Source organism: Cornus florida, unplaced genomic scaffold (genome assembly GCF_030987335.1).
Source record: "Cornus florida cultivar Cherokee Brave unplaced genomic scaffold, ASM3098733v1 CherokeeBrave_3.0.0_Hap2_Chr03, whole genome shotgun sequence".
NCBI classification, from domain to species: Eukaryota; Viridiplantae; Streptophyta; class Magnoliopsida; order Cornales; family Cornaceae; genus Cornus; species Cornus florida.
Window position 1 is genome coordinate 5,504,530 of NW_026775573.1, and position 23,881 is coordinate 5,528,410.

The 23,881-nt window shown below is 33.7% G+C and overlaps 1 protein-coding gene across 2 annotated transcripts; it reads right to left on the reverse strand.

The window, feature by feature from the left end:
• Positions 1 to 13,496: 13,496 nt before the first annotated feature.
• LOC132299174 (cationic amino acid transporter 9, chloroplastic) lies at positions 13,497 to 23,660 on the reverse strand. Of its 2 annotated transcripts, XM_059795652.1 has the most exons (9): positions 23,301 to 23,660; positions 19,066 to 19,475; positions 16,108 to 16,284; positions 15,718 to 15,942; positions 15,457 to 15,633; positions 14,892 to 15,128; positions 14,383 to 14,472; positions 14,157 to 14,246; positions 13,497 to 13,820 (listed from the first exon to the last, which is right to left on the reverse strand). In XM_059795652.1, exons 1-9 carry the CDS (start codon positions 23,551 to 23,553, stop codon positions 13,785 to 13,787), a joined length of 1,695 nt encoding a protein of 564 aa, XP_059651635.1. In that variant the 5' UTR covers positions 23,554 to 23,660; the 3' UTR covers positions 13,497 to 13,784. The 2 variants fall into 2 exon arrangements, with proteins under 2 accessions (XP_059651635.1, XP_059651634.1); XM_059795651.1 differs by lacking the exon at positions 13,497 to 13,820 and having other exon boundaries at positions 13,925 to 14,246; positions 23,301 to 23,659.
• Between the last annotated feature and the right edge of the window lie 221 nt (positions 23,661 to 23,881).

Below are 23,881 nucleotides of genomic sequence, written 5' to 3' on the forward strand. Positions count from 1 at the left end.
ATTTCCAATCAGAATAGTGTCACATAGTGTTTTTTTTGCAAAAAAAATGAAATAGTTTAAGGGGTTTTCTGTAAAAATAAAAGTTTAGGAAGTTTCTTGGGAGGGAGAGAGTAAAGTCCATCGGGTTTTATGCACTTTATCCTTATGCTACATTTAGTGTGCAGAAATGGAATATTCATTCCAACCATTCATTTGTTTGGTGTGCAGGAATGGACCATTCCAGGGAATGAAAATTCCATTACTAAACCTATGGAATGCATATTCCATTCCATAGTAAGATTAAATATTTTTATAATATTTCCAATAAGCCCTTCATCAATTCCAATAAGGCAAAAATCTTTCGATAAAAAAATATTTCACATTCCATTTTTCAACTTCGTTATTAGATGTGGTAAAGGTCTTTCACCTTCCCTCTCTTCTGAATATACCTAAGGCTGCCACTAACAAAAAGTTGCAGGATTTTCAACCAAATTGCAGGTATTAATCTCTTTATCTTATAAGTATATCACCTTCTTCATTTTTCGTATCTTTGTGTTGAAACGTTGGTGTGATTTCTCCATCTTTCTTTTTTCGAACATTTATATATGGAGCAATGACAATATAAAATAAAAATTAACAATCATCTGGAGTCAAAAATAATATTTTATTTTATTTTATTTTAAGGTTTTTCTTTATTTTTTTCAGCAGTATTAGGCATCTTATAACATTCCATAATTCATCGTCAAAATATTAATTAAATTAATTTTATTAAAAAGTAATGTAAGCCAATGAAATGGGTATTTTTGAAAAAAATCATTTCATTCCAGATTTAATGATGGTCAACCAAATAATAGAATGGTAATAATCATTCCATTCCATAACAATTCACCACGTCACACCAAACATTGGAATAATATTCCCATTCCATTTCATTCCATTCTCATTCTCATTCTCATTCCATTTCGAGCTGCATTCAATTCCATTCTTACACACCAAACGTAGCCTTAATATATTAGGATTGTTAAAATATTTCTCCAAACACACATGCATGATACATCAAATATTATTTCAAATATATAAAACCTATATATATATTTATTTTGAGAATGAAATATTTTTACTTTGAAAATACATCTATTTATTTTTAAGATAATGAATTATATTTATAGTGCAAGAGTTTCAAGAAACGCTCACAAAGGTCCCAAGCAATTATATATAAAACAATTATATATTTATTCATTATCTTAAAAATAAATAGATGTATTTTCAAAGTAAAAATATTTCATTCTCAAAATAAATATATATATAGGTTTCATATATTTGAAATAATATTTGATGTATCATGTAAGTGTGTTTGGAAAAATATTTTAACAATTTTAATATATTAATGATATAGTATCATCTTGAAAAGAAAAGAAAAAAATGATATAGTATCACCAATTGATTAAATATTAATATATAAATATATATACCCCTCTCTCTCTCTCTCTCCTCACACAAGTACACAATTGTCCTCTCCCCAAAAACACCATAGTTAGGGGTAGTAAATTACAACACGACACAACACCAGCTAAAAGGGTTTGGATTTGGCATAAACGGGTTTGGGTCATAAAGGGGTCAACACGATTAACTCGTTTACTTAATCGTGTCGGGTCAGGGTTGAGGGGTTCAACCTGTGTAACCCGTTTATGACCCATTTAACTCAACATGTTATAATCGTGAATATGACCTATGTAATATGTTACCCGTTTAAACTCAATTACTATGGATAGTTAAGTCATTTCAACATATACCTTGTCTTTGCTTTATGATTTTTCTTTTTATTTTGAATATTTGGGTTAATTATGATAATTTTTTTCTATTATTTAGTATTTAATTAAATATTAAATAGCTCGTTTTGATAAACATGTCATTAAACAGGTTAACACGTTTACCTGTTTAATAAACAGGTTGGGTTAGTGTTGAAAATTCTTGACACAATTATTAAATGGGTTGGGTTTGGATTTACCTATTTAGTATAATGCCCTCATATCGACACGACTCGAACACAATCCACAAACACAAATTGTCACCCCTAACCACAGTGATGCCATTGTCATCTCTTTCCCCTTCACATTCACATATCTCTGCTCCACTGCACAGCCTACACCCAAAACACAACCAATAACATCAACCTCTGACTTTTTTACCCAGACTTATTTCTTTCACGGCCATTGACCTCCGGTGACTTTGCTAGCTCAGCCATAATGCCACCCTCTTAATTAGCAGCAAATCACTCGTCTTAGGCCATAACCACAAGAGCCTTTATAGCCCCATCAATGCATTACATTACTCCTAGACCATAGCCACAAGAGCCTTTGCAGCCCCATCAATGCATTACATTACTCCTATTGTTGTTTTTTCGCTCAAATTTTTTTCCCTTAAATTAAACCTGGACTTTCAAATCTACGACAAAGATCATAATCTTGTAACAACCCACTCCACCACATACATACAGTTTTGTTCTTGAGTTTTAGTCAAAAGGCTTACCATTTAAAGATAACATCATAACATTAGTTCACCTATAACAATGTGAAATTGTGTACCTGTAGTGCCTCACACTCGCCCACAAAGTCGTCACACATTTCCATCGCTAGTTGGTAGTCCGTTCGTTGCAGAGTATGAGAAGGGTCATTGTTTCTAGGCGTTCAACTCCAAACCAGCTTCAAAACTCTTATCTTCTTCAAATTTTTTTTTTCCCCAAAGAATCCCCAAGACAGCTTCAAGGGCTCAATGCACAAGAAACAAGCAATCCCACCACCATTGGCGCCAATTTTAGTGGTCGAGCATAGAACGGTTCTCTTCTCTCTCTCTCTTTATACTGATATATACTCTCTGTCCACTAAAAGAAAAGTTGGCTTTTACGATGCATCATTTACAAGGTGCTAGTGTAATGCCTCGTAAAAAGGTTATTTTACTGGGTGTTTCTTGCGTGTCTCGTCAATATTGTTTTTAACGAGGAGCTTATACGGTTTCTCCCAAATCCCCGTAATATTAATTTTTACGAGGACATTAGTTCTCCGTTAATGATTGGGACATTTAAGGGCACGCTTGGCTCCTCGTTAATAACTAAATTTTTAACGAGGACTCTTGTTTTGCCTTTAATATGTAAGAAAATTTTAACTCCTAAATTTTATTTCAATTTGCACGCCTTCCCCCACCCCTAAAAAAAAAAGAATCATTCACGCCATTCCCGTCTCTCTGTCATTCTCCTTCTCTCTTTCACTCCAATAGTTCCATTCGCCAACCCCATCTCCCTCTGGCCATTTTTGCTCACTGTATAGTGATTGAAGCCCTAATCTAAGGTTCTCTTTCAGTCAAGTTGAAACAGAAAACCTAGAGTGGAACTAGTATCAATGCCAATGATGGTGCATGAGCCCGAGCTATAAAGTTGCTTTGAACTCCATTCAAGCTTGATCCACCCAAGAAAATCAGGTATTTTATGTTTAATCATTTTTTTTTAATCTTGGGATTTTCTTTGGAAGATTGTATCTTTTATTTTCTCCTAATCTAGGGTTTATTATAGGTAGATGAAGCAAAAATTTCAAATTTTCCTCCATAAGCACTATAGTAGCGGAGCTATCCTATATTTGTTCAATTTCTACTCCAAAAAGTATCTTAACATTGTATGTCTGTGTAGTTTTAATTTATTCTCCAATTAAAGTTATATATTGAAGGTTACTATGCAGAATTCTTTAGGTGAGCGTCTATGTGCATGCATAATGTTTGAAAAATTGTTTAGATGAAAATTTGTATATTTCTTTATATTTTTCATTAAGTTTTTTAAATGAAAATTTGATCTCGATTCTAAACAGGAATATTAGGCTTGATTGGTTTATGATTGAGGTAGCTTTGGTGCAAGAGAAATTTTAGAACTATATTTGCTATAAAGGATTTGTTATGTGAACTATAATGAAAAATATCCATTTGATTTCAAATTGGTGTCCCCGTGTTCAGTAAAAATATTTCAACATAATATGTATGCAAATAATAAAATGATACTCAAAGTCTTAGTAAGTGAGCAGGCAAATTTAAATAATTAAGAGTTTTGACTTTTCACATGTCAGCACAAATACAATTGAATGCCTAATATTAGAAATTATTGGTGACCAATATAGCTTGTTGCCTTCAAGGATCCTTGAATACTATTATATTGATGACTGTTTTAAAGAATTCTTCATTATGGATTCTCAATATTACAATTGTAAGACTACTTTGTCTCTTAACAAAATTAACAAGTAAAATTTCAAAACTCATATGATGTACAGAGATTTTGTGATGCATTAAGATTACAAAAGGCACGAAGAAAGCGAACTGGAAGAATCTAGAAACAAAGGTACATCTCTTTTGGCTGGGAATATCAATGTGGTAGGAAGTTTTAATCTCTTTACTCTACTTGCTTTGACTGCTTTATTTTGTTTCTCGGTATTATTTAAATACATTGCAATGCCTGCATGCTATCAGATTCAAGCTCTTTTAAATCACATCATTTTGTTTTCTAATAGCAAAATGGGATAGCTAATCATTTTGCTTTCAAATTATAAAATTTGTTAACCACTAATTACAAATGCTAGAATAAAAGAAGAAACATGCATTTAGCTTGAAACACTTCAAACCAAAAATTTTAAAGAAAGTGAAGTAACCTGAATTGAGTAAAATGCTCAAGAGGAAGAACATTGAACAGTGAAGAACTCTAGAATCCCTCTCTCCTAACTACTTATAGTTGGTAAAGCTCAACACGTGCTTTAATCTTTTTATAACCCATCTCTCCTAACTACTTCTACTACCCATTTTTTATTTTTTTTTGGAAAGTAGTCATTTTACTGCCTATTGCTAAAAGCTTTTAATTATATTTTGTAACTTCTCTTATTAACATATGAACGAATTTTTCTGTGTAATTTTTTATTTTATTTTTTGTATTTGTTGGCATTACATTTTTTAAATAATTTTTTGACAAATCCAAACCAAAAATTTTAAAGAAAGTGAAGTAACCTGAATTGAGTAAAATGCTCAAGAGGAAGAACATTGAACAGTGAAGAACTCTAGAATCCCTCTCTCCTAACTACTTATAGTTGGTAAAGCTCAACACGTGCTTTAATCTTTTTATAACCCATCTCTCCTAACTACTTCTACTACCCATTTTTTATTTTTTTTTGGAAAGTAGTCATTTTACTGCCTATTGCTAAAAGCTTTTAATTATATTTTGTAACTTCTCTTATTAACATATGAACGAATTTTTCTGTGTAATTTTTTATTTTATTTTTTGTATTTGTTGGCATTACATTTTTTAAATAATTTTTTGACAAATCCACAAACAACAACCGATTCTTAAGGAGAAGAACTACTATGACTCTCGAAGGTATAATATTTAACCTGTTTTTTAGTATATGACTTTTAGTTTTTCTGTTGAAGAATTAATTTTAAATTAGTTTTCTTATATTTTTTTATGGTTAATGATAGAACTTGTCTATGTCCTTGCCAAATTTTCATCTTTGAAGCATTGTATTGCTTATTCATTCTTAGATTTATCTAGGTTTCAAGGTTCATTGATTGGAAAACTAACTACACATGGAATATGTATGAACTTGTTAATACTCTCTTTTGTTGACTATAAGATGGAAAGAAATTGTGTACAACTATTCATTTATTGTTCTGTATGCATTTAAATAAACTGGTGTATAGATGCATTTTAAAATGTTCAAAAATGTTGTATACTAATTATATTTGTTGTTTTGGGGTCTAGTTCAATCATATCAGCTCTTTTGGTGTTATCCTTTTTCCTTACTAGTTTGGAGTTATTGAAGTCAATGAGCTAAGTAAGAATATAAAATATGATCTATAATTTTTGCAATATAATGATTTTATTTTGACTAATTTGATGGAGCTTTGCAGATTCACACAACAAGCCAGTCTTCACCAATGTAGGGATATAATCAGGCCATCAATGATCTAGACAAGGAACTCGATCATCTGAAGAACGCATTTGAGGTGCGACTTCTCTTTTTTGACATTTATGCTTTTGCAAGTGTTAACCTAATCACAACTATTCTATATGTCATTATTTCTTTTAGATGCTCACATTTTCTTGGTTTAGTGTGCTTGCGGGCTAGAACAATCATAGTTTTATCAATTTTGTGCTGCGGACAGATTTTTAATTTTTTTTTCTTTCTATTATTCCGTTTGGCAACATCTTGATGAATTTAACATTCCTTTAACGGCTTCTACTGCTCCAATCTTATTAAATGATTTCATGTAGTGTCCTATTTGCAACAGTAGGGATTGTAACAGTTTCTTACATGGTTCTATTTTACTGTAATTTGTTCTTTGCCCTTTAAATCACCTAGAATGCCTGAAAAAAATAATAGGGGAAAAAAAGTAAGACCTTTAGCAATCCTAGAAAGGTTGAAAAAAATAATAATAATATTGTATATCTCTTGTAATTATATAAAACTAAACTTTTTGTTTTTATAAATAGGTCATTCTCATTATATTGAGCAAACCAATCTGGAATGTTTTATCTTCGTGATGCTCACACAAGCACAGTTATATGGTCTAGCAAATTTGTGAAAATTTTAGAGGTGAATTGGTCATTAAGTACACAAACTTTGCTTGATTTTAAGGAAATGTTTGATCCTATGTGACATACATGGTTTTACAGTTTCTCATTCAAGGTTTTTCAAAATCTTGGAATTGGATTTTCGCATTCAAGATTTTTTTTTTTTTTTTTTTTTTTATGACATACTTGTGACTGAAATATGTAGGGGTAACATGCCTTTAAGTGACCATTTTTGCGATTTATAGGGGGTCACATGCCTTTAAGTGACCATTCTTGATTTTTTGTGCACAAATGGAGGCGGGAAATTGTTGCGGATGAAGTGTGGTTTTCATTCATTTCATGGAATTTTCATTTGTGATGAGTAGTTATACTGTTCAAATATGCTTATAAAGAATACAGATTAGCACCTCACAATCTCAGAAATAATCACAATGGAAATGAATATGCTTATAAAGAATACATGTCACGTTAAATGGTCATTGATTTTTTTGCCTTTACTTCATTAAATGAACGCATACTTAATTAATTGATAATGACACTAGCAAACAAGTAATATACCTCCTTAATTAATTAATATTTGCAAGAGATTACGCATGACTTATATAACTTGGTGAAGAAAGTTTCAATAGGTAATCCATCCACTAAACTAAAATCAGCATTTTGTTCTTGGTACCCTCTTACTAGTTTTGATTAGCAAAACTATTATTTATCTTTATTTCAGTGGTTGTACTACCAATATCAATAATCTTTATCTTTTTCTAATTTCATCTCATTCTTCTTTTTTTCTTTTTCTCATTTCAAGTTCTTAACATTATTGGCATACTGAAATTAAGACTTGTGTGATGCAGCTATCTGCTTGAAATTTGTACCATGGACAACGAGGTGGAGAAAGTGTCTGAAAGTCGAAAGTTAACTTATGCAAAGAATTAATGAACAATGTGAAGATTGATGTATTGATTTGTTTTAAACAAATTTTATATTTTCTTTTTTTGTTTTGGCACGTTGAACAATAATGAATTATGAAAATATCTTTAGTCTTTTGATATGTTTAATGTTGTATTTAAATGTGGATTGTTTTGGTTATTAGCATTTAAGTTGAAAGTGTTAGCATTGTATAGTGTTGTTTAGTTGAAACTGTGGCCTATACAGGTTATATGCGGATGATTGGGTAGCATTTGAGGGAGCTTTTATATTAAAATATATATGTTATCTACAGGGGGCTGTGCACCCCGTAAATAAAGCTCAAGTACATTAATTATTAATGAGAGGCCACATATGTTGTAAATTAATTATTCACGAGAGGCCAAGTAGCTCGTAAAATATTTATTAATGAGCCTCGTACTTTAATCTTTTACGAGTGTTATCAGGTGAAATAGGGAAAGATATCATACATACATAGTACGTATATATATAGTTTGTTGATGACTGACATAGTTCAATTAGATACTTCTTGAAAGGTAGTGATATAATTCAGCGAAGCCCTACCATTTGAGCCAAAACAACCTCCAATCACCTTAGTGCTCGCACTTGAGTTAATAAATCTGGCAACATGGAGAAAGACTTAATTTAGAAGCAAATATAACTTGAAAAAAATAATACTTTGGGGGAAAACCCTAAAAATATGTATAAATTAACTATATGGAATGCACATTTGATAAACCAGCAAAATATACCAATATAAACATTATAATTTAAGACTCTAAAATTAGTCATAATAACTATTTTTATTATTTAGGGTTAATATTACAAGGAAAAGACTTGCCTACTCATCGGTGAGTAGGTCATCCTTATGACCGCTGATGTGGTCCAATCACAAATTATTTGCGCTTGTATTTGTAATTGAACCACATCAAAAGTCAGTAGGGAAGACCTGTTCACCGATGAGTAGACAAGTCTTGTTGATATTATAAAAAGATAAAAAGAGAGATGGTGATGTAGTAAGACTGATTAGAGCATGTGAACAAAATGGAAACAAGTTAGTTATATTCTATGTAACAAACGAATATCAAGTAAATTAGAAGGAAAATTCTTAGGATGCTTATTAGGTTAACTACATGGTATGGAGTGGAGTATTGGCATTGAAAAAGAAACAAGAATAATGGGCTCATGTAATGAAAATTATGATGTTATAATAGATGATAGGAATAACTAGAAGAGATGGGATTAGTATAACAAATGAGTTTGGAGAAATTAGGAATAATGCTTATTAATGACCATAGTCATATACAACGTAGATCCGATGATGCACCGATAAAAAGATGAAGTGTTGTTAGCTTTTAAAGTAAACAACAAAGAAGTCAGACCAAAAGTTAATGAGGCAATCAAAAATAATTTTTTAAAATTAAATATTAGATTAAAAGTAATGATGACAAATGTTAGAGCTTTGAAAAAAAACCCATGAAATAGATGTGAGAGAAGAATGTTACATATATATAGAGAGAGAGAGAGGAGTTGTACATAATAGCGAACATATAAGTTGAGCATGGAGGCAGAAGGTTGATCACGACAAGAAAAAAGAGATTTGCGAAATAGCAAAGCGCAATTGTCACAAGCTCCCTTAAATATCATCAGGTTTAGTTTTTGGTTAACTGGTAAGTTTGAAGGTTGATCACGACAAGAAAAAAGAGATTTGTGAAATAGCAAAGCGCAATTGTCACAAGCTCCCTTAAATATCATCAGGTTTAGTTTTTGGTTAACTGGTAAGTTTGTATACATGAAGAAAAATATTTACAGAGAGAAAGGAAAGTAAAACAAAACAAAAATTACCAAAGGACCAATTGGTACAGCGGTATCACTCCGAGGAAGCGGGTTCGAACTTCGGTGGATGTAGGGTGTGTGAGTAATTGTTTTAACTTTCAAAAAAAAAAAAATGAATAAATAAATAAAAAATAAATAAGGCTCTCAACCAAGAGCAAGCATCACACACGATTTGCTTGATCTAATAAGAATTCGACATCAATATGCTCAATGAACAGAGAATAAAATGGAAGTCTTTAGTCTAAAAGAAGATGACCATGAGCAATAGAGCATCCATGATTGAACAGCTGCACCAAGTCATCATCCCTGTCCACCTGACTTAGCTCAGGAGTTCCATTTTCCTCTCTGTTCATTGAGCAGCAGATTGACGTTGAGCTCGTACTTTAAATGTTCTTATAAAAAAATCATATAAAAATACCTTATGTTTTGGAATTGCAATTGGAGAAAATTTAGTACAAAACTTAAACTAAATTTTCTTCAATCTCAAATCCAACGCATTGAATCGGAGCTTTCAAACACAGGGAATAGATATTGGGATCACTGGCATACCGTATTCATCTGATCACACCAGGGATGCTGTCAATTTATATTTGGGGGAAAAAAGCTGGATCATCTATATATGAAATGAACCTAGGGTTTATTTTAGGGCCCCTAAAAAACAAAATTTGTAGTACATTTTTGTATAATCTTTTCAAGTTCCCCACACCCACATATATATAATGAGCATACTCATATAATTACAGATATAGATATATAGATGTCATGATTATCATCATATTAATTTGTTGATATAGCTAGTGCAAAAGAATATCAAAATATGTTGAGGAAATTAAGATGTTTACAAGTTATAACGAAATTAGACCTTCATTTGATTGAGGCTGGTGGTGAGCCTAGCGTGCTGATGCATTCATCCATGCCCCGGTGCATACAATGGCAGTATAGAACGTGAAGTCATGTGTGATGATTGTGCTCCAGCGTGAAGCCATTGCCGAGTCTGAAGTAGATAGCGGAATTTATCAACAAGTCTACACCAATGGAATTGCTAGATGTTGAAGTAATAGACGGCAAAGTTGCCACACCTCTCCCAGTGAAAGCATGGTGTACATCACATACATATAGAGCTGGACGTAGTGGATCCGGGAAGAGCAACGATGCAAGTGATGCTAAAGATAGCGAGCCAGACAACATGGAAATGCAATGACTTGGAGAAGAATATTTGAGCTCCACTGCATATGCTAAACAATGCACAAGTATAGTGGCGATGGAGAAAGTAGTTGTTATCGGATGTGTGTCGAAGGGAGAGTAGTTCTTTCCATTATATTTGATTTGGAGAAAGTTTAGGAGAAGTGGAAGGACAAAACCATAATGGGATGACGATAATTTGGAGAGAGATGTTCTCTCTAGAAGATGATAGATATGAGGATATTTCTAATGATGTTAAGATTGACAGTAGTAGGCATTGGGCTTTCAGATGGCATTTCCATCAAGATAACGTCTCTATATATATATATACTTAGATTATAATTCCTTATACGCTTATAATCTAACATAATTAACATACGCAATGGAGCTCAAATATTCTTCTCCAACTCATTGCATTTCCATGTTGTCTGGCTCGCTATCTTTAGCATCACTTGCATCGTTGCTCTTCCTGGATCCACTATGTCCAGCTCTATATGTGATGTACACTACGCTTTCACTGGGAGAGGTGTGGCAACTTCGTCGTCTACTACCTCAACATCTAGCAGCTAAATTCCATTGGTGTGGACTTGTTGATAAAATCCACCATCTACTTCAAACTCGGCAATGGCCTTACACTGGAGCGCAATCATCACACATGACTTCACGTTCTATACTGCCATTGTATGCACGGGGACATGGATGAATGCATCAGCAGGCTAGGCTCACCACCAGCCTCAATCAAATGAAGGTTTAATTTCGTTATAACTTCTAAACATCTTACTTTCCTCAACATATTTTGATATTCTTTTGCACTACCTATATCAACAAATTAATATGATAATAATCATGACATCTATATATCTATATCTGTAATTATATGAGCATGCTCATTCTATATATGTGGGTGTGGGGAACTTGAAAAGATTATACAAAAATGTACTACAAATTTTGTTTTTGAAGGTTTGGAGTTGAGCGCCTAGAAACAGTGACCCTTCTCATACTCCGCAACAGACGGACTACCGACTAGTGGTGGAAATGTGTGACGACTTTGTGGGTGATTGTGAAGCACTACATGTGCACAATTTCACATTGCTACAGATGAATGTTATCTTTAAATGGTAAGCCTTTTGACTAAAACTCAAGAACAAAACTGTATGTAGGTGGTGGAGTGGGCTGTTACTAGATTATGATCTTTGTCCTAGATTTGAAAGTCTAGGTTTAATTTAAAGGAAAAAAATCTGAGCGAAAAACAAGAATAGGAGTAATGTAATGCATTTATTGGGCTGTAAAGGCTCTTGTGGTTATGGCCTAGGAGTAATTTAATGCATTGATGGGGCTGTAAAGGCTCTTGTGGTTATGGCCCAGGACGAGTGATTTGCTGCTAATTAAGAGGCGGCATTATGGCGGAGCTAGCAGAGTCACCGGAGGTCAGTGGCGGCGAAGGAAATTGGTCTGGGTAAAAAAGTCAGAGGTTGATGTTATTGGTTGTGTTTTGGGTGTAGGCTGTGCAGTGGAGCAGAGATACGTGAATGTGAAGAGGAAAGAGATGACAATGGCATCACCGTGGTGTTCTTGGGGAGAGGAATATTGTGTACCTATGTGAGGGGAGAGAGAGAGAGGTATATATATTTATATATTAATATTTAATCAAGATGATTCTATCTCATTAATATATTAGAATTGTTAAAATATTTCTCCAAACACACATATACATGATACATCAAATATTATTTCAAATATATAAAACCTATATATATATTTATTTTGAGAATGAAATATTTTTACTTTAAAAATACATCTATTTATTTTTAAGATAATGAATTTGGAATTACATTATAATGGATATTGTATTTTCAATATATATAATGGGTTTTGTTGGCAGGGGCATCGCAACATTTCAAAATTAGACCTTCTTATGTTTAATATATGAATATAATATTAATAATTTTTATTCAAGGAAACATAAAACATTATTTGAATTTTTAATTTTAGAAATAGTAATTTAATTTTGTAGGCAATTAATGTGTGAGGTTCTAAAAGAAATATAATGACAATTATTGCCATGTAATAGAGATAATATTTTGTTTTGTTTTGCAGGCAATTGGATTTGGCTTTTAAGTCACGCAGGACTCTTTTCCAAATAACAATAATGTTAGGCATTATGTCTCAAAAATCTAAGTCCAATTCTTAATTGTTTCTTTTTACTTACCAAAAACAAAATAATAATAATTCTTAGTCCAATTAGGGTTCTATTTTGAAATCCTATTTATTAGGAAATTTTTTATTTAAAATTGGGTTGGATAATAAAGTTGCACTTTCTTTAAAAAAATAAAAATAAAAAAAAAAATTCGATATTAAGCTTGAACACTTTGAGAGCACTCAATAGGAACTTTGGATTTAGGATTAGAAGAAATTTAATACAAACTTTTAGTTAAATTTTCTCCAATCCCAAATTCAAATTGTTGTGCTCCAAACGTAACATTAGGTTTTTTTTTGGGTGTAGAGGGGGGAGTGTAATTGTAATTTTTGTCTAATAAAGATTAGTGTCATTGACTCATTGCACTCCATAATTTTTTTCAAGAGGAAATTAGGATACGAAGCCTGGTACTGTCTGAAGCGAAATATGCCCAAAACAGCTACAGGCTAAGCCCACCTGAGTTTAAACATAGCCTTTGAGACACGAAGATGGAATGAGTTGAAAAAAGAGCTAAAAGCTATTCAAACTCCGACCGGTGAGTGGGAGAGGAGGAGGGTTGTCAGTGGTGGCACCCATGCCCCCACTCACAGTTAGACATTCGGACTCCCTGCACAACACTAATTATTGTTGATGGATGCCTACAGAACATGCAGAACTTACTGTTGTTCATATTGATCTTTCGACCTTTTCTACAACAGTTCTAACAGCACTATACAAGGTCTTCCCATGGTGGAAATACATGATTGACTATCAGAAATGAAACTAAAAGCTTGAGCATGAGGGAAATTAAGGATCAGACAAATAACTATGACATACAGCAACAACACTTCCAAGCCATCCAAACAAAACAACAATGTATACATACATTTTTATTTTCGCTTACTCCAGCCCTAAACAAGTCGATCTCCCCCTGCAAAACCCTATCAAAGAAGAAAGGTGAGGTTTTTGCATAGTACGTGTTTCCACGGTAGTAGGACGTTTCAACATTTCCGAGGAAATCAATTACTGTATCATTTCATTTTTGCTGGTCATGAGACGAGATTGAACTGACAATCATTGATTTCATGTCAGTGACTACATCAGATGTGTTGAGATCACAGCAGCCTGTGGCTATTGATAGAGAGAGAGAGTACAACAAATTAAAATCATCACCATAAATGATAATATGAACTGTAAACAATGCCCTATCTCAAAATTCTAAACAATTGCACAGATTCACATTAAAAATATATATATCATTGCATTTTGTTGCTAACTACCATCACAGTGTTCAACATATAAATGTCTTGGAAGTACAAATTGACTGCAACCTAATTGTGGGTATATATAGAACAATAAGATACAAAAGACAAGAAGCCACATGAATATGGCACCATATGATGTTAGTATTCATTCTGCTTCTTCAGCAGGTGCCATGTGGTAAATAACTGTCTCATTAGAACTTACAGGATTGGCATGATACTGCCCGTAAAATGCATATATACCAACTGAAATAATGCTGAGGACGACAAATCTCACCCAGGCTTCATGGTGTAACTGCAAAACACACAGAAAAAAAAGAATAGAAAAGGTTCAAGTGTTGGTAGTCAACTTGGAAATGTTAATCCGTTGACATTTGATTCACAATCTCATTCCATGCTAGTTTAGTTAAAGAGGTATGATGTAGCAAAACCTGAGCAAACAGGAACATGTTGAAGAAGATGCAAACAGCCGGCACAATTGGAACACCTGGACAAGAAAAGCCTGGTGGATCCATATAAACCTGCATAAAAGATAATGCAACCTATACATTTGTACCAGGACTAAAAAGGAAAGGACAAAATAACTTGCAAAGGAGGGAAGCTAGCAGTGTTCTGTTGGAAAATGAAACAACACGGCAAAAATGCATTCGCACACTAAATTATTCTTTACCTTTCTTGAACTGATTGCCTGGCTAAGTATATTTGCAGGAGAGCTAGGGAAACACTTCCCCCCTCACCACCGTGGCTACCTAATAACTGCATTTACCAAGGGAGCTACCTAGTTCAACTACATATTCCATTAGCTCTCTCTCTCTCTCTAGTTCAACTACATATTCCATTAGCTCTCTCTCTCTCTCTCTCTAAAAACTATTGTAATGCATGGTGCCCACAATATAAAAAATAGTGACATCATGTATCTATGGTGTAGAATTGCACTTACTTGACGGCGATAAAGAACAGCAGAAGCAAAGATCGCAATGACTACAGCTACAACCAGAAAGATAAATGAAGCACTGAAACGATAGAGAACTCCAGCAGCAAAACCGGTAGCAGCAATTACGATGAGGCAAATGACCCCTTCCTGCCTGTTCGAAATCCACTTCCTAGAAACTTGACTTGCAGCTTTATCCCTCCAGCGGAGGGTTACAACACATGCTGAAACAACAGAATAGCCCGTCTGAAACAAATCGAAGTGTTCATATGAGGTGCATTCAACCCAAATCTAAATATTACTAAGATACACTAGCCAGGGAGTACTTTTATAGGCACATATATTTCATAGTAATTTATAAAATTCTAAAATTAGCCATCACAGCATGCCATATAATATAACTCAACTTGGGCAATTCTTTTCTCTGGAATAGCTATGCAATAATTTAATTGGTAACTGCATGAACTTCATACAAAGGTAAAATGCAGAACATTTACCCTGTTTTTGGGAAAACAAATAAGATACATTTATCAAATTCAACTTGTCAAGTACAAAAGATAAGCAACCTACATACCAACGAGCCAACAGAGAGAATGTGTGAGAGCACATGCACATTGAACAGCCCTGCCAAGACACCAGCAATAATACCAACCCAGACCTGAGAATGAATTGGAGTGTGGCGTATTGGGTGTACTTTAGCAAATATTGATGGTAGTAAACCATCCCTTCCAAGCCCAAGATATAGCCGAGACTGCTCATGAAAAAATTCCATCATCTACATTGGCCCTTTATGTGACAAAGACATGTTAATATAAGGAAGTTTATAGTGCTTTACCTGAACGTAAAGACCAACTAGAAGGGTCGTAGTAAGTCCAGCAACAGCACCAAAGCTAATTAACACAGAAACATATTTCAAACCCTTGGATATGAAAGCTTCAGACAAAGGAGCTTCTTCCCCAAGGAACTTGTAAGGTACCATTCCAGTAAGCACTAAGCAAACACCAATATACAATACAACACAAATAAGAAGGCTTCCCATGATGCCCAGTGGCAAGTCCCGCTGCATGTCGTGTTGAAAACCAAAAAATAAATAAATAAATATAGATGCAAAACTATCAGAAATTAAAAACAAAAATCTCAACATGAAAAAACAGTGGTGAGAATTCCAACATCAAGACAGTAGCAACTAGCAACACAGGCATCAAATCATCTCACTAAGACTTACCTGTGGCCTTTTAGACTCTTCAGCTGAATTAGCAACCGCATCAAATCCAACATATGCAAAAAATACTACAGTGGCTCCAGTCAGTATGGCTTCAACACCATTCGGAGCAAATGGAGACCAATTTGAAACATCAACCTTAAAAGCACCAACAATGATGACAAAAATAACAATGACTACCTGCATCAAATTTGGTGTACCACCAGTTACATCATTGATGTGAATGCAGTATCCATTGCATCAGAAATATTATTTAATCTTTAATTATTTGAAGCATTTGACTATTTGTTGAAAGTAGAAAGACCACAACATCTTAAACTAACTGTACCACAGGGCATAAATGAACAGCTGATCTATAACAAGCAACCAATCTCCTGAGTAAACAGTTTTAAAAACTAATATTCAAATTTTAAGTAATAAAATATGTTCTACATGGAGACCTGAGATGGACTCACACATACATTATTTGCAAACTGCGCATGTATCATATTAGAATTGTTATAATTTATAAATAAAATAAAATAAGGGATCTACTACAAGTAAAGAAAACTGAAAAATTTGTAGTATAATAAATAAGACCAACAGAACATTGAGCAACCACTAGACGCGTTTGAATGAGGATGTTTAGATATATGATAGCAGAAGGCCAGAAAAGATGTAGCAGAATCAGATATATACAGTAGAAGCCTGATGCACCTTCATTCTATTTTTGTAGTAGTTTCGGTGTTAGAATATCCTCCCTGGACTCTATAGACTGAAAGAAAATAAAATTAAAAATTAAAAAAAAAAAAAAAAAGCTCTCATTTATCACCACTGAGATGTCCCCTTAAGATTTGGTTGACAACAATCACTTCATTAACGTTCTTTATATCCAAAGCAATGATCAACACCATCAAACCAATTTAAAACTCATCAAGTTCGAATTAACCCTGAAACTACTAAATATCTTCTCTAATCCCCAAATCTAAAGGGTATCACTTAAACATGCGCTTTCTCATCCTCAATCCATTCTTGGTCTCCTCACAGACTTCAAGAACGCCACCCTTCAGTTAAATAGAAGATGCAAACAAGGAACCAGACCGCAAGGATGCCCAAGAACTAATACATGAGTAACATGACACAAAAGATGACCATAAAAAGCCTTAATTTGAAACTATTTTGACCATAAGATGTAAAAATGAAACCTAAACTCTATAAAGAAGCATTGGAACTCTAGGCCAGATTTATCTAATTTATAATCATTAGACAACCTAAAGGACCTTCAAAGCTCCAAAACAACGTGCTGGAACCTAGAGACAGATTAAACAATAGTAAATGATATCCAAACCCCTAGGACAGCAAGTTAACTTGCTAAAAGTAAACTACATGCAAGTCATTTCATCAAAAATTTGGTAAGCATAAAAATGATTTTTTTTCCCCCCTTTACTTACTCAGTTTAATTGCAACAACAAACAAAACATTTTCCCAACTATTTGAGGTTGGCACTTACTTTAATTGCCAATTGAAATTCTAAACCTCAACTTTTGAATGCAACCCTAAGCAAAATGCATACATTTGTCTCATACACTATGGGGATAGTGAGAAGATACATATTTTACATCCCAAAGGGAATAAGAATAATTTATCAAAAAAAAAAAAAAAAATCTGATATAAAAATAAAGAGTGCAACCCTTAAAGCATAACATTCTTAAGGAAAACAAAACTCTAACAACATGACATGTAGTCAAAATCTATTACGGAACATACAACAGCCAATAGTCCAGCACATAAACCCTCAAATTGCCATAAATTTGCAAAATTACCCATTTTACTCCAAAGGATTGTACTTGCTCTAAGTAGTCATGGTAAGCCATGTGACAACTTAATGGAGGACAAAGGTATCTTCCCATAAGAGAGGCAAATAACACACCCAACTGGTAAACTTAACAGAACAATACAAACTTTTAGCAAGTATTCTAACAAAATAGACAGTAAACACAGAAAAACAACCCAAAACAAGCTAAATTATCTACTAATAGGATTTTTAGATACTCCAATACAACGTTAAAAGCAGGCAGAATATAACTTTGCATCCTGCAGTTGTGGCATTTTATTTCCTCACTAATACGTAGTAATAAATATTCCTGAAGTCCTAAATAAAGTCTTTGCAATGTTATTGATGTTCCTTGGGTTTTACTTTTTTTATTTTTTCAATATCACGTGATTTCATTATAAAATTTTGATGTCCCCATTGGCAAACATATTCTCCAAATAATTTTTAATTTCCCATTAGTAGTAGACGTGTTTATCTTCAAATTTTCATGATGCTTCACCAAAAATTTCTATTCTAATAATATATCTTCTAGCATTTGTCGCGTTATAAGGGATTATCAGAAATGAAGAAAATGAGTTTATAATTTTATGAAAAACATTAGGTTAAAATACATGAGAATGGTCCCATAGGTTAAAATACATGAGATTAGTCCCATAGGATAAAATACATTAGAATGTCTAAATTTTCTTCATAAACGGTCAATTAGTGAGAAAGCCCAACTCTTCTGCATTTTCCAATTTGTATCAAAACCAAGAAAGGAACAGTTGCTGTATCCATTTCTCAATGTTGTAGAATCAATCAACTTTATATTTTGGTCTACCAGCTCTCTACTTCTTTAACAGAAACGCTATTTGGAAAGACGGATCTTTTTTTTATTAAAAAAAATATACGTTTTACTTTGGAGGGGAAAGTTATTCCCATAAGGCATATGCCTCAACTTGAGTCATGTAAAAGTTATACACCTCCTCAGTCCACAAGGGGTGTTCTTTTTCCTTTTTTTATTTTTTATTTTTTTCTTATGGTTTAAGCTTTCAGGCTAGCCTTCAAATGTTTCTTAACATCCGATCCCTAAAGGAATTAATCCTTACAGATTGAGATTCTGATCCTGGCAACAGCGACATAAAAGAAATGTAGGATAGAAACATCACCTTTGTCATAGTCATAAACGAGTTTAATATGGATGATTCTCCAACACCCCAACAAAGAATTATGGTCAGAAGTACCAGGAGAATTGGAGCTAATACGTTGATAGAAAGAACTCCAAAAAACTCCTCACCACCATGTCCAATCCAGTTTGGTATGTTACCCTTAAAAAGAGGAATGAGTTCTATTATTGCAACTACATAGCTTGCTAAGCTTCGTGCTATGCTCGCTGCACCAATATGATAGTCAAGCATCAGTTGTGCAAACACAAGAAAAGCTGTAAGCTCATTGAAAGCTGTGTACGTATATAAGTAGGCTCCCCCAACAACTGCCGGAAATCGAGAAGCTAGCTCGGCATAACAGAGTGCATTGAGTACACAAGATGCTCCAGCAAGTATAAAGCTTATTGTAACTCCTGCATTCAAGTAGGAGAGAATGTATGAATAATATAACCAAAAACCAGCCATATTTGGGTAAGCCAAACAATTCAAATTCCAAGAACAATGTTAGAGCTAGTTTGGATGGATTTTCTAAATCAGTAACATACCGCTTTAATGAAAAACCGAGTTCAAAAATAACCCAAACCTAAATGGAAACATATATACTCTTTAATCATACAAAATAAAGTAGCTATGAAGAATGGACTGTTAGACCGACGGGCCAGTGGCCTAACGGTATCAGCCTCTTACTTCCCAAAGGGAGGTCAGGAGTTCAAATCATTCAAGTCTCAGTAGAGACGTGTGTGTGAGTACCAACTAGGAAAAAAAAAAAAAAAAAATGGACTGTCAGAAGATATAAATATGACACAACGCAGAAATGCCAATATGACAAAATTTGTAAGAAATTAGGAAGCAAACACAATACGGACAATTAAAGGACTACATGTATCTCTCCTCATATATAAATACATGTAAATTAGGTAAAGTTACATTACCTCTCGTGAGATTCAGACAACTATAGGGACCACCCTTTAGGCTTTGGAGTTGCACTGCATTCTTCTATACTTTAGTTGTTTCTAACAAATTACTGATTCTAATAACTATTTATGAATGGTAATGATACAAATTCCTGATGTCATCTAACAATCAATTAGAATATCATATACTTCTAAAATAGTCAAAAATATATATAAAAAGTTGAATATACCCTTAATAAAAACTTTAAATGTCAACTGTGCCCTTAAAATACACATAGCTACTGTAAACCAGATTTATCTCTATCTTCTTCTTTTTTTACTAGTAACCAGATTCAGCTCTATCTTAAACCAAGTAATTTAAGGTGTAAACACAGTTCATTAGCTAATGAACTAACATATCAACTAATTAATTTTGATTAGTCATGGCCTCGATCAATTGATGATGAACAAATTCATTTGAACATTCCCACAACAAATGATCAAGCAATAATAAAACTAAAGAAGAAAAGCCTTACAGCATCATTCTCTTCTCTTTCTCGCTGTTCACTAACTCCTAGGGGCCCTAGTTTATGCACTAACTTAGGGAAAATCTATTTATCCACAAATTGGTGATTTAAGAGCGCACAAAAGTCCTTTGGATTCCAGATACTCCAGTTCTAAGTTGGAAGGCCAGCCACTCCTAATCAGCATTTCATTGATTGTTCCATTTTACCGAAATGGAGCATACTGGCACTGGAGTGTTTTGACATACCATTTCAGTTTTTTTTGTCAGTATATGTTTATAAAAATGTAGAAATTAACACGTCTAATAAATGAAATATACAAAAAAGAAAAAATATATATATAGCACTACCTCCAACAAGCATGTCCTTCACCAGGAATTTACCAAAAAGATATATTTGAATGAAAGAAGAAAGATAGAGGGGATGCAATAAAAAAAATTACATACAAAATTTACACAAACATCATGCCAGAGCGCAAATCTTGAATCAATATAAAGTGACTGCCGAAACCCAAAAGCAAGAACATATTAGAGATATAGGAGTATAAGGTAATCAAAGAGGGATATTTAATAGCTGACTGAAGTTTTAATTTCCTAAACCAATATATACATATATACACAGCACATATATATATAACTATATAAGGATAAGAAAACCAAAAGCACAAAGACTTTTAAGGATACATAAGCAAGTGAAAATTGCTAATGACAGACAAGAGGCAGAGAACTTGAGTTGGATGATGAATCCCACGGCTTAGTTAGGGTTCCAACAAAAAGAAACACAACATATTGATGATTAAAGCATGTGAATAGTCTGGAATATATCTAATGGGAATTTGTTCTTCTTTTTTTTTTTTATATCTATTAGCTTTCATAGATGGCAACATACAACAAAACCTAACACCAGTGTTCATGCAAGATTCGGCAAGCAATATCAATATTCACTATAACTTCTGCAATACACCAAAACAGGTGAAACACCACGAAACAGGCCGAGATAATTACCCAACTGAAATTGAGGGATTTACTTTGTCTTTTTGCTAGATTGGAACATTCTAGCTGAAACAAACGGGAACAGACCAGATTTCAGACTATGCACCTGATAAACTCAGTATTTTAATGCCCATCTTAACTAGGCTAGTACAGACAACATTCCACATGATTGAACCCCTGCAAAGTGAATTGGCACAACCACCGGCAAAGTTATTTCATAAATTTTTCTTCAAGAATGTAAGCGAAGAAAATTAACTTGTTATCTTAGTGAAGATAAGGAAGGCTACATGCACATAATAATAGCACCTTGTGAGATTATTTTTCACTTCAAACTACTCCATCCATACAAAATGTAAAAAATTACCAGTTATAATACTGTTCTATGCAATGAAAATCTTTCCCCGACAACATAAAAAGCATAAAATTAAATCCTCTTTCTTGGCTTTCTCTACTCTCTATGTCCTCTTCACTTCTATCCAACTTTTCCTCAAATGAGCCAATATCGTACAAGTTGGTTTGCACAGTCAAAGAAATGTTTTCTCTTTGTCTCTCTACTCTCTAACTAAAACTTTGCTCTTCATTTGTTTTTGACAAGTTTAACACGCTTAAGTCTGACTGCAGTAAGGAAAATGCAGAAGCAGTTTGATCTAAGCAGACCTATTTCGAGATTTGGCTTCTCCTAGTGAAAGGCTATTTTCCTCTTGAAATTCCGTCCACAATCACATGTTTTATGAGAAGGAATGTAAAAGGACATGCCGCGTGATTGTCAAAGATATCTATAAAAGTATTAAAAAGAATTGGACATGTATTCCAAAAATACAGTATAAGTACTAAATTTTCAACTATGGTAAGTTAGTAAGTATCAGAGTACCCAATAAGTATCAATATATGACCTGTATCAAATGCAGATAAGGCTACTTTGTAGTATTTGTGCTTCCTAGTAAACTAGCACCTTCCAAATATTTTAAGCTTCAACTTTTCAAATTAGTTGTCCACATGTGGTAATTGTCAGATAATATTCACAAATATTGCACCCTAACACGAGGGGTTAGTGTATGGTGAACTCTGTAATCACACTTAATATAGAACAATTCAGACATGATTCTAGCATAACCATAAGCTCTTCCTGCAATTATCTTGTGTAGATCGTATACAACTCGGGGTGTTAAGGTATTCTAAATTCAAGTAAATTTGCTGGGACATTACCTAACTCAGCTAGTCAATTGCTCGTCTTGATTGGATTTCCAAAAAGGAACTGTAGAACAAGCTGCAATAGATTAATGTTCATCAATTTTCTTAACATTGACCAAGCCACTGCTGAAAAAACCTTACACAAGGAAGCAATTAATTCCCAATTCAAATTTAAGATTGTTTCATAGTTATACCTAAATAAGGCCCTTCATAGTCGTGACTCAAAGAACAAAGCATGTACACCAAAAAATTCCTTCCTAAAAATTCCCGAGAAAATTTTCACTACCGATACAAATAATTTTCACTACCAATACAAATAAAGCCAATGGTTGCATAGCTTCAAAGTTCAATTTCCACAACAGTGCCACAATTAACACAACAAATCTGATTCCAGCTGAGTTCAAATTTGACACTACAACAACCAAATTCAATGTTAAACAATCATACTGTACAGACTTGATAGCATAGACACGTGAATTCATACAGAGTTAGAGAAAAATCATAACTTTATGATTAAAATATAAAAAACCAATTAGTAAACGCCTGAAAATCATACCATCGAGTTTATACTAAATTCAAGCTCAAATGATGCTAAACGCGTATATAAATCAATAATTCACATTCAGTCATCAACGCACCTGGACCGACATCGCGAGCGACGGTACCCGTGACGACAAAGATTCCGGCGCCGATTGAAGCGCCGATTCCGATGAGGATGAGGTCGAAGAGGCCGAGACGGCGTATGAGCCCTTCGCCGGAAACTGTACGGACGGCGGCTTCTGAGAAAGGAGTATTATGAAGAGGCTTTGATCGGAGAGCAGAGGACCAAAAATGGGAGAAGCACGAGGAGGAAGAAGAAGCAGAGTTACTGCCACTCTTCTCAATTGCCATCTCTCTCTCTCTCTACACAGAAATAAGCTCTTTCACGCTTGTAATGAGAAAGATATATATATGTAGTACACAAGAGTTGTTGGGATTTGTCTGTTCATATTATTAGATTCTGGTATATAAATATGAGCATATCTGTATATACGTCGATTATTTATTGTCCATTGACCACATATTTTAGTCACGTGGGCGTCACATGCACCCCCAAATGCTTTTGGGACGAATATGATTTTTGGGTTTTTTTCATTTCTAATACTCTGTTATGTAGGAAGGAAGAAAGAGGAGTGAAGAAATTCCTTCGTTCGGTAGGAAGGAGACACGGAGGGAAAGG

Bases quoted from the DNA above. Each gene is read 5' to 3' on its own strand.
- LOC132299174 (XM_059795651.1), bottom strand. From the start codon at position 23,553: ATGGCAATTGAGAAGAGTGGCAGTAACTCTGCTTCTTCTTCCTCCTCG. The intron at 19,476-23,300 runs GTGCGTTGATGA...ACTTGAATGCAG, and splicing joins CGCTCGCGATGTCGGTCCAG to GAGTTACAATAAGCTTTATA. The intron at 14,247-14,382 runs GTTTTGCTACAT...TGTGTTTTGCAG, and splicing joins ACATGTTCCTGTTTGCTCAG to TTACACCATGAAGCCTGGGT.